Here is a 12,523-nt window from a genome sequence, read left to right on the forward strand (position 1 = left end):
AAAACGCCACAAAGATGGCATGTATCGCATATTCCTAACTTGAGCCGACTGGAAAGATCGATAAGCGTTGTATTAACAAAAAATATAAGATCATACACAGAGTTGACGATAAATATTTCACAGGAAAAATCGATAAAATATCGAACATGTATATATTCCTGTAACATCTGGTATCTTTTATGAGTTATTTGACCATCAATGTGAACGAAGCCAAGATAAAACTATACAGGTGTTGATACTATGGTATGAAATGCGTGTACAATATTCGATAAACAAAAAGTCTCTAGTTGGTTTGAAAACACCCCCAACCATGTCAAGTTCGGAGACTACTGGCAAAGAGAAAGAGTGAGAGAGTTGTCAGTTTTCTCAAATCAATATCGCTTTAAGAACAACAAATGTGTGTGTATGCCAAATGTGTTCGTAGTACACGCTGGATTTTCTACATCCACTGTTTTGCCTTTGAATGTGTAAACAAGGTCAAATAAAAAGTCAGAGGATAATGGACCTTCAAAATATATTGGAACCATATATTCCCCATTTTAAATTCATACTCCAAAGGTGATCTGGATGGTGGTTTGATAATATAAGCAATCATGGAGAAGTGGTACTTGAAGAATTTGTTGTTTTACTAATGCAGGAGCTGGAGGTAGTTTCACTAAAGAAGCAACTTTCCAAAACTATGACTTCACTCATGGCATTGAGATCACCACGTATGGTTTTTGACTCTGTGTCATACATATTAGCTATAAATTATCTTCAAATTGACGTGTCAATATCTGAACCAGCTAGATTTTATAAATTTTGAGGTGCGGGTTTATTAAAAAAACTTGCTTCTATTTCTGAAATTTCAAATCGGCTTTCAGCTGGATGAGCGAATAACCTCGTAAACACAAAGTTGGATACTATCAAATCATATTTGATTCCCATTGTATTTTTTAAAAATCTGAACCACTATAGAATCCAACAAGTGTGCACACGCTGAAATGTCTCACCTGCTTTACTGACCATTGATTTTATGTTGTTAGTCCTAAATATGAAGTTTTACTACGAGTATCAAATAAACTTAACATGATCCAGAAAAATGAGGTCTAGGTCAGATAAACCAAGCAAGAAATATATGTACACCTTTCAATCATTCCATACACTGAATTTAATTGACTTATTGTTTTTGTATACAAGAAACAGACCAAACCCTGAAAACTTTATGTTGACCAATGGACCATGAAAATGAGGTCAAGGTCAGATGAACCCTGCCAGACAAACATGTCCACCTGAAAATCATTCCATGCATCACATATAGATGACCTATTGCACATAATATCTAAGAAACAAACTTAACCAGAAAAAAGTTAACATTGACCAATGAACCATGAAAATGAGGTCAAGGTCAGATGATACCTGTCAGACCGACACACACACATAAAAATCATTCCATACACCAAATATAGTTGACCTATTGCTTAAAATTTAAGAAAAAAAGACCAAAACACAAAAACTTAACATTGAGCAATGAACTGTGAAAATGAGGTCAAGGTCAAATAAAACCTGCCAGACGGACATGTACACATTACAATCATTGCATACACCAAATACAGTTGACCTATTGCATACAGAATTAGAAAAAACAGACCAAAACACAAAAACGTAACTTTAACCACTGAACCATGAAAATGAGGTCAAGGTCAGATGACACCTGCCAGTTGGACATGTACACCTTACAATCATTGCATACACCAAATATAGTAGACCTATTGCTAATAGTATCTGAGATATGGACTTGACCACGAAAACTTAACCTTGTTCACTGATCCATGAAATGAGGTTGAGGTTAAGTGAAATCTGTCTGACAGGCATGAAGACCTGGCAAGGTAGTACATACCAAATATAGTTATCCTATTACTCATAATAAAAGAGAAATCCTAACTTTTTTTTCAAGTAGTCACTGAACCATGAAAATGAAGTCAAGGACAATGAACATATGACAGATGGAAACTTCATAAGATAATATATATACAAAGTATGAAGCATCCAGGTCTTCTACCTTCTGAAATATTAAGCTTTTAAAGAAGTTAGTTAATGCTGCCGTCGCCAGATCACTATCCCTATGTCTCGCTTTCTGCGACAGAAGTTGCAGGCTCAACAAAAATCATTTTCTAGTTTGCACTTGTAATTAAGCAGTTGTATACTTGCTATCATTTTACTCTGAAAGAATGGAACAAACATATCTAGCAACAACACATCAAAATGATTTCTATTTCACAAACAGATCATCCTACCGGTATTGAATTTCTGTTAGCCTTTGAAAAGCAACATCATGCTCAGTCATGTAAAGCATCAGGAACAGGTTCCTTTCTCACGGTTCAGTAAGTAACTGACAATGCAAGCTGAATACAGTGCCTTTTAGTCTAAAAGTTAAATCTGTATGTTCTGTCAAATTTTTGTATATAAAACCTTTAGGGCATTGGTTGTTCTGATATTTTTTGTGATTTTGACTACGAATGCAATATGAAAGAAATTTATTACACTTAGACAGATGGTAAAATTGATAAAAATGCCTTATGCAATTGATTCTATACATGTATGTACTGTCCTATGATATTAAGTTTAAGCAAAATATTGTTGAAATCATCAATCCAGAATTAATTATAAATAACTGTTCCTATGTCAGATCATGAAAAACAAGAAAAAGTCACACTAATCACGATTTTATAAAAATCTGCACCATAGGTAAACTGTATGACAGGGCTAAAATGATAGTATAATGTTTACTCTATCCTTATGTGGATTTTCAGCTGTGAGGTAAGTCGGTTCATTAAACTCTAATAAAATGCTCCGCAGGGCGCAGCTTGATACGACCGCAGAGGTCGAACCCTGAACAGTTGGGGCAAGTATGGACACAACATTCAAGCTTGATACAGCTTTGCATTTGGATTGTGATTAAATATTTGACACAGCATAGGTTTCTGACACAGAATGAATTCACCTATTATGGTCCAATATCCAAAATCTAAATACATGGTTAGATTCAGCATATCAAAGAACCCCAAGAATTCAATTTTTGATGAAATCAAACAAAGTTTAATTTTGGACCCTTTTGACCTCAATGTGGACAAAGTTGATAACGGGGCCCAAAAATCAAAAATCTAAATACATGGTTAGATTCAGCATATCAAAGAACCCCATATATTCAATTTTTGTTGAAATCAAACAAAGTTTAATTTTGGACCCCGATTTGGACCAACTTGAAAACTGGGCCCATAATCAAAAATCTAAATACATATTTAGATTCAGCATATCAAAGAACCCTAAGAATTCAATTTTTGTTAAAATCAAACTAAGTTTAATTTTGGACCCTTTGGACCTTAATGTAGCCCAATTTGAAAACGGAACCAAAAATTAAGAATCTAAATACACGGTTAGATTCGGCATATCAAAGAACCCCAATAATTCAATTTTTGATGAAATCAAACAAAGTTTAATTTTGGACCCTTTGGACCTCAATGTGGACCAATTTAAAATCGGGGCCCAAAATCCAAAAACTAAATACACGGTTAGATTCAGCATATTAAAGAACCCCAAGAATTCAAGAATAAAACCCCATTGAAATTGGTCAAGAAATAAGCAATTTATACAAAGTATCTTCTTTTGCACAATACTGTGCAATTAAATATTTCTTGCTATTGCGCAATACTGTACAATTGACAATTTCTTGCTATTGCGCAATATTGTGCTATTGGATATTTCTTGCTATTGCGCAATACTGTGCAATTGAAGATTTCTTGCTATTGCGCAATACTGTGCAATTGAAGATTTCTTGCTATTGTGCAATACTGTGCAATTGAAAATTTCTTGCTATTGCACATTACTTATTATATAATAATTTACACATCCTCTTTGGTGTGTATCTCCTACCATATCATTATTATTTGCTTTTAAATATAAATCAGAAATAACCAACTTAAAATGGAAAATTTTAAAAGAAAAAAAAAAAGAAAAAAAGAAAAAAAAGGAAAAAAAAAATATCCCCCCCCCCCAAATTTTTTGAACCCCCTTATGATTCATCACCCCCAAACTCAATCCCAGCCTTCCCTTTGTTGTATGGTACCTTGCAGTACAATTTCAGAAAGATCCATACACTTGAACACAAGTTATTGTCTGGAAACTAGAAAAATGTGTTTTTTGTCCTTTTTTGGCCCCAAATTCCTAAACGTTTAGGGCAATTACCCCCAAATTCAAACCCAACTTTCCTTTTGTGATATGGAACCTTGTAGTACAATTTCAGAAAGATCCATACACTTACACACAAGTTATTGTCCTGAAACTAGAAAAATGCTTGTTTTTTGCCCCTTTTTGGCCCCTAATTCCTAAAATATTGAGTCAATTACCCCCATCATCAATCCCAGCCTTCCCTTTGTAGTATCGTACCTTGCAGTACAATTTCAGAGAGATCCATACACTTGAACACAAGTTATTGTCTGGAAACTAGAAAAATGCTTATTTTTGGCCCCTTTTTGGCCCCCCAATTCCTAAACATTTTGGCAATTACCCCCAAACTCAATTCCAGCTTTCCCTTTGTAATATGGAACCTTGTAGTACAATTTCAGAAAGATCCATACACTGACACACAAGTTATTGTCATGAAACTAGAAAAATGCTTGTTTTTTGCCCCTTTTTTGGCCCCTAATTCCTAAAATTTTGAGGCAATTACCCCCAAAATCAATCCCAGCATTCCTTTTGTGATATGGAACCTTGTGGTACAATGTCAGAGAGATCCATACACTAACACACAAGTTATGTCTGGAAGTTACAAAAATGCTTATTTTTGGCCCCTTTTTGGTCCCTAATTCCTTTACTGTTGGTACCATAACCCCCAAAATCAATCCCAACCTTCCTTTTGTGGTATTGAACCTTGTGGTAAAATTTCATAGAGATCCATTCACTTAAACTAAAGTTAGAGTGCGAAAACCAATGTGTCTTCGGACGACGACGACGACGACGATGCCAACGTCATACCAATATACGACCACAAAAATTTTTTTGCGGTCGTATAAAAATAAGCAAATTTTTCTTGATTTGTCACTGCACTATATGAAAGATGTACAAGATTTGCCTTTGAACTTTGTAAAGTATGAAACTGTGACACTTCAAATTCAACTAACTCAAAAATATGTAATGATTTTTATCAATTATATTTACTTGTCACTATTTACAAATAATTTGTTCAATTCTAATATAAAACATAGTTATATTTTTCAGGGTTATGTTTGTTAAGTTTAAGTGTACAATTATTAGATAAATATTATTTATTATCTTAATAATAAAACTAATAATAATAATTAATCTTATAATTATCATCATTATTGGTTATATTCTATGCATTTTTATGTAATAATAATATTTTTGACTTTTTATTCAATTTTTTGTATTCCAACAATTAGGACAGAGGTCAGGAAATCCTAGCTAAGAAAGTCCTTTGATAGCAAACATCACTTTCTTAAAAATGTGTCTATATCAATTAAACAAAATGAGCATTGCATTAGTTTTATTTTGGAAAGAAATACTTTAAATTATACAATAATAACATTTCATTTAACACTTGGAAATCTGAATAAAGTCTTGATTAATTTTAAAGATTGTCTCCCTTCTTGATAAACTTTCAAATATAACAAATGAAAACATATAATCTTGATACAAATAATTCAGAATTATTAATTCTGTCATTTAACCCCCAAATTTAGTATAAATCAAATTGATACATAAAAAAACACATAACAAAACTTGGTCAAGACATACTTTCGTATATATATTTACAGTACTGATTATGATATGAAAATAACAACATATATTATCAATCAACATGTAATAACAAGTTTTAAAATACAAAGAAGAAATAAACAATAAAAAGAATCCAATGCATTTTTAAATTGCGTAGCTCATTATCAAACGATAAAAAGTCGCTAAATTCATTTTAAATCGTGGTTTTCATGTTTTTTTGTTTCGATACTGAAGCTACTATTGCATGTCATCTCTTTAAGGATTGTCACTATATACTAAGTTCAAATCTAAAAACTTTTTTTAAGAAAATATATCAACAAAAGTTAGAAAGATCTTATATTAAAGGTGCAATAGCAATTCAAATGTGTAAGCATCACCCAGGGAATAATAAGGCACTACAGTTTGGCTAAACAAAATAACTTCTTTGATAAAAAAAAAAAAGAAAAAAAAAAGGTGAATATTCACACTTTGTCTTTTATATCAACCGCAATGTATAAGAAGACTAATATCAGTAAATATATTGCAAAAATATGTATTAGTCTTGATTGAGTGATTGTTGCTTGCTTAATATCCAGTGCCAACTATTTCATGTATTAGTCTTAAAATAATTACTATACCACCAAAACAATGTATTAGTCTTGATAAAACTCCTCAGAACTAAAGATAGCTTTTTGTATTTATTGATAATCTTGTAAAGAGTGATCAATAAATTTCCTTCATATACATTTTATAAACTTCAGTTCAGTCAAGACGGACAGTGTAAATGTTAAGTTAGAGTTTAAAACATGTTTAAAATATGTAAGTGGAATACTGAGGTTTTATTATTATTCTTGTGATACCAATTTCAGTTGATTCCAAGGATGTAAGGTTAACCATGAATTGAAATGTTCAAGGGAGTACAAATTTTCTAAAGAGTTGTATGCAGACTTTGCGAAATCTAATATCCACAAAAACATAATATTTCCTTTAACACGAAAAATAAATAAATCAAAGTAAACAGGATCAACTAAGTAAAACTAGATGGCACTTAAATGATTCAATACTAATTGGAAATAAAGCGACTATGATGAAAAAAATTATATAAATCCCTACATACACTATTTCTTCTATTTAACGTAATCAATCAATTACTTTTAAATGAAACTGAATTTTATCTCAGATATTATAACTACAAAACATGTTAATTTATTTCATTTCCTGTTGAGCACTGCCACCAGTGAATCACATTAAAAAGGAATTTTTCAATTTAAATTCAAATCTTTTAAGTTCTTCACTATGACATTTTTCAGGTATTTTAAATTATCTTTCCAAAAAGCTAAATCTACTAATCTGAATGAAATACTGATCCTGTGTCTATGTTTCCCTGACAAGGATCAGACAATGCTCTCTGTTACTTTCTACACTAAAGACCTTTGGGTGATCTTCTGGATTCAAATTAGGGAGCTACCATTTGATTTTTATGGGGGAGGGGGCTTGGATGAAATTTGAAAAAAGGCAGGACAGGAGTTTTGAGTAAAAAAAAAAAGGCAGGATGACAATTTATGTAAAAAAAAGTCAGGATAAACTAATAAAAAAAAAAAAATGCAGGACCGAATAGAGTGAAAAATAAAAATGCAGGACAGAGATTACTAAAAAAAAAATGCAGGACAAAATTTTTCATCCTAGCCCCCCCCCATAAAAATCAAATGGTAGCTCCCTTAACATTACATACCTGGACAAATTTCAAGGTGGGAGTTTTACTGGTTGACACACTGATTATGAAAATAGAAAGTAAAACACAGATCATTCTCAGCTAAGCTGATATAGGATAAGTATTTGAATAAGATTGAACTTTAAAAAAAATTGCAAACATTTAATGCCTGGCCATGAACTAAATTCTAAATTATTTGAAAAGCATTACAAAGACAGCATGATGGTCTAAATCTACCTTAAAATACTACTTATTAGATGTTTGATGATAGAACGAATGCACGGCTATCTTTTTACTTGTAAGTATCATATAAACTACCAAAAATATTCACACATTATTCATACTACAATGCTAAAAATAAAATATATTGTTATAATGCACAACATCAGTACTAATGTAATATCTATTATCTATTCTAAGCTAATCTTAAATATCCATTTCTAAATGTTTTGACTTTATAACGCGGGTAAATCAAGGTTGGAAGGGGCCCACAGTGCCGAAGACCCCTATATGGTAAAAATTTGCATTTTTGAAATACATTATTCTGATTTTTGACAGTAGAGCCCCATCTCCTCCTGCTTTATATTTTTGGTAGGGCCCTTTTTGAAAATCCTGGATTTTTCAGGCCACTGGCATGAACAAATTATACTGAAATGATGGTTGTACAGTGATTTGTTGTAATGTTCCTGAAAGGCCTAACAAATTATATAATAATTTTTTTAATTATTTAAGCCATTCCATTTTAAATACATTTTCCTCTTTTTTTCTTTTTCTGAATTAAAGCATTTAAAAAAACACACATACACACTCACATAGACAAAAGATAACAGATACTATTTGTCACTACATTTTGTACAAAACTTCATTCATCAAAAATGATGTATAATTTTGTTATTGCATCAATAAAATTTCAAGCAATCCAAATATTTGTTCTCTTCCAATGAATAACTTTAGTATCAATATCTAAACAGAGATACTGTGGATTCATTATTATTCGTGGGATACCAATTTTCGTGTATTTTGTGGGTACGGGTGAACCACAAATTTAAATGTTCAACGAAGAACAAATTTTCTATTGGAAAACCACAAAAATAAAATTTTTTATAATCCTCGAAAAATTAGTACCCACAAAAATAAATGAATCAATAGTTGATAATTATGTATAGACCCTTATTTATAAAGTGGAGCATATAAATAATATTGTTTAAAACATGAAAATGTTCAGTAAACATGGAAACATTTTCATAACATGTTGTGGAGGGCAAAATGTAACATTTTCCTATACAATTTGATACTTCTGTTAATTCATATTTTCCCAGGTACATGTTGGGACTTTGGCATCCACAGACATGGTTTGATGATGTCAGCATATTATATTATGAAAAAGTTTACAGTTTCAGTCAATTTGATCAAATTCTAAAGTATATAATATCAACATCTCATTATATAATATTAACATCTCATTATATAAAACATCTCATAAGGTAAAAACTTTAATTAAATATTACTTCTATTGTTTAAAATTATTCAACTTGACAAAGTAGAAGGGAAAGTCCAATATTTGGGCCAAAATTTAGTGAAAGTTTCCATTCATGGGATTAATGTTAAACAAATTTAAAAAAAAACACACTTCACATATGAAAAGTTGTGATCTGTTTAAAACTTTAGTCTATTTGGTAAAGATGTTTCAATTTCATTAGGTTTGAACTATTTTTCAAATGGGTGTGTTTTGATATAATCACTGAAAATCACTTTTTAAGTGCCTTTCCAGAATGTTAATATGTTCTTATGCACATCATACAAATAAAGCATAACATTTGCACCACACTAAATGTAACTTAAATCACACTCTTTTCAAACTATACATCCAAATAAACAAATACATGTATTATGCAAATCTAAAGTATAAACAAATAAAATATAAATAAATATAAAATTATTTGGCAATTAAATCTTATATACTGAGTGTGATGGACGGATGAAAGATTGGATTTAACTTTCATAATCCATTAATTCAGTATTTGATCAGATTAGCTAGCTATATATATTTTCTCCTAATTTGTTAGTCATCATGATCTTCAGTTAAAAGAGAACGAAATTTTTCATCTGAATACAGGTATTCCACATTTAAATTTATACACAACTCTTTATGGGTGATTTAGAGCTACACCCCTAATAATGACATTTATCTACTGTCCAAGGCTCTATGGTCATTCCTTTGAATCTCCTTTCATTCAAATTCACATTAAAATACATATGTAATCATGCAAGCAGCATTTTTTTGTAGGCTTTTAAATTTTAAAGAGAAACAGAGTTAGAGTTTTTCATTTATGTAAATCTAATGTATGAAATGATGTATCAATGTAATTTAAATAAAATTTAACAAATGTATAAAGCAACTTTTTTTTTATTGTTTAAATGATCATCTGATTAAAAGTTCACTACATTTTGGTTTGCTCGAACATGGGTCTGAGATCCATTAAAAATAAAATCTTGTTATACAGTCAAACCTGCTTAAGAGACCACGTTTTAAGCAAATAACGGTGTTAAAAGACAATTAATTTTTGGGTCCCTCTGTAGTGCATTTCATATAGATTGAACCTGTATTAAAAGACTTATGAGACCACTTTTTGCTCTCCCTTAAGTGGCCTCTTAAAACAGTTTTCACTGTACTTTCTTCTAGAAAAAAAAAACAACAATGCAATCTCAAGAACATTTCGTTGAAAAAAAATATGCTTAATAAAAAATGAACTTGGAATGAACAAACAAAATGGATTTCAAAACTATAAAAATAAGCTTAACTTTTTACAGGATTTGTTCACCTGACGAACGACAACGAACAACGAACAACAACAAGGGTCTAAGTTTGTGCATGTACTGCACACATATATATGCATGGAATGAACTTTGGAACACATAAATGATGTAACCCCTTATGACGTCTTTTGTGTATACAGGTTATTTATTTGACATTGTTTTGGGATATATATCCATTGTTTGTGTCACTGTTACGGTTGATTTCATCTTCTATTTTCTCTCCTTCACTGTTTCCTTCTTCAGAATCACTTCTGATGTCCTTTATCTGAAAAAGTGATATATAATATTAGCAAAGCAACACATTTTTTTCCCCCATGTACTTTACCATTTCAAATTTCATTTTTTATATTCCCTATTTATATATATGAATGTTAACCAAGAAAAATGTGTAGAAGGCAACATTTTTTTTAATTGGGCCATGAAATATTTGCCACTGGATATTAAGAAAACAATCATTTTAAGAGTAACAATGACATTATGTAGGTGCAGTATATAACATTCTGAATTATTAAATATCAGGAATATAATTTATAGATTCATGATAATTTCACACTTTTGTTTAAATTTTAAAATAAAATCTGTACCACTAAATTGAGAGTTGTCCAATATGGAGAAATATTGTATCGCACAAGATACAATGTTGGAATCTGTTTTTGTAATAATTTTTTGAGCAATTTGAAAGCAAACTCTGATCTCTTTCATCGAGTTGCAAAAAGATTGTGTTCTTTCTATGTGACATCATCATGCATGGTCGCCTTTTTTGTTACTGTGACTTGATTGTAAGTGTTGCTTTTCTAATTATTGCACAGGTGTCATTGGGTTTATCGAGAAAAAAGATCGTGAAAGAATACCTAACGGTGGTCAAGTATTACGATTGGATCGTGAAAGTTCTGGTATAGGATTGTGAATTCAATTTTATCGAGAAGACTTGTGCAAGGTCAATTACTAATCTAATATCATGAATTATGCAGACAAATTTACAAAAATATAAAACTGTCTGTCAAAATGGTTTAACATAATGATCAGTATCTGAGAAAAATCAAGGTTTAAGAGTAAACCGTTTTTATAAAACTACAAAAGGCAGATTGCTCCTCGCCATTTCAATGACATTGAATATGTAAACAAACAAGATTTTTTTTCATAATTCGAATGACTAAACAACTTTTCTTTGAAAAATGTCATTCCATTTTTTTTGCAAAAATGGAAATATTTACAAAAAACTGCTTCGCTGAGCGCAGCTGGATACGCCCGCAGAGGTCCAACCCTGAACAGTTGGGGCAAAAATGGACACAATATTCAAGCTTGATACAGGTCTGAATTTGGATTGTAATTAAATATTTGACATATTATAGGTTTCTGAATAAATGTAGTCAAAGAACTTGAAATTGGTTATATGAATTGAATTTATATTCAATTAAAGATTTCTTGCTGTTGTACAATACACTGTGTTGTTGTGCAATACACTGTGCTGTTGCACAATACTTAGTAAATCTGTTGTCAGACTATAAACAAATAAAATCTTATAACACGGAAACGTAAAATCGAAAATTTATAAAAATCAAAAGGTAGCTTACATCAATAGATATAAACAATTTACCAAAGTTTCATCATTTTTGAGTTATTGTCTGAAAACTGGAAAATCCCCCTTTTTGTAATGAAAAAAAACCCATAAATCGGAAACGTATAGTCTAAAATTTATAAAAATCAAAAGGGAGCTCATGTCCATAGAAATAAACAATTCACAAAAGTTTCTTGCAAATTGGTGAAATTGTTTTTGAGTTATTGTCTGAAAACTGGAAAATCCCCCCTTTTTTAATGAATAAAACCCCAAAACTCGGAAATGGTACATCTGAAATTTATAAAAAAACGAAAGGGAGCTCATGTCAATAGATATAAACAATTCACAAAAGTTTCATGCAAATTGGTGAAATTGTTTTCGAATTATTGTCCGAAAACTGGAAAATCCCCCCTTTTTTAATGAATAAAACCCCAAAACTCGGAAACGGTAAATCCGAAATTTATAAAAAAAGAAAGGGAGCTCACATCAATAGATATAAACAATTTTCCAAAGTTTCATGCATATTGGTTAAAGCGTTTTTGTATTAATGTCCGTCATGTTGACGACGGACGGATAACGGTATACCATAATACGTCCCATAAACAGGCGTATAAAAATTGATTTTTTTGATCTTGAAAGATAGTGTACAGCTTTTTGAAGATCGTGAAAAGGATCGTGAAAGA

The 12,523-nt window shown here is 31.0% G+C and overlaps 1 protein-coding gene across 2 annotated transcripts in view; it reads right to left on the reverse strand.

Moving 5' to 3' along the window:
- Positions 1 to 5,525: 5,525 nt before the first annotated feature.
- The window catches only part of LOC127730228 (ceramide synthase 5-like), a 39,389-nt gene continuing 32,391 nt past the window's right edge, over positions 5,526 to 12,523 (reverse strand). For both annotated transcript variants that reach the window (XM_052238520.1, XM_052238521.1), the window contains exon 11: positions 5,526 to 10,547. In XM_052238520.1, coding sequence (XP_052094480.1) covers positions 10,428 to 10,547 — 120 coding nt within the window. In that variant the 3' untranslated portion in view covers positions 5,526 to 10,427. The remainder of the gene's footprint in view (positions 10,548 to 12,523) is intronic.

The sequence above is a fragment of the Mytilus californianus genome, unplaced genomic scaffold (genome assembly GCF_021869535.1).
Source record: "Mytilus californianus isolate M0D057914Y unplaced genomic scaffold, xbMytCali1.0.p SCAF_2, whole genome shotgun sequence".
Lineage (NCBI taxonomy): Eukaryota > Metazoa > Mollusca > Bivalvia > Mytilida > Mytilidae > Mytilus > Mytilus californianus.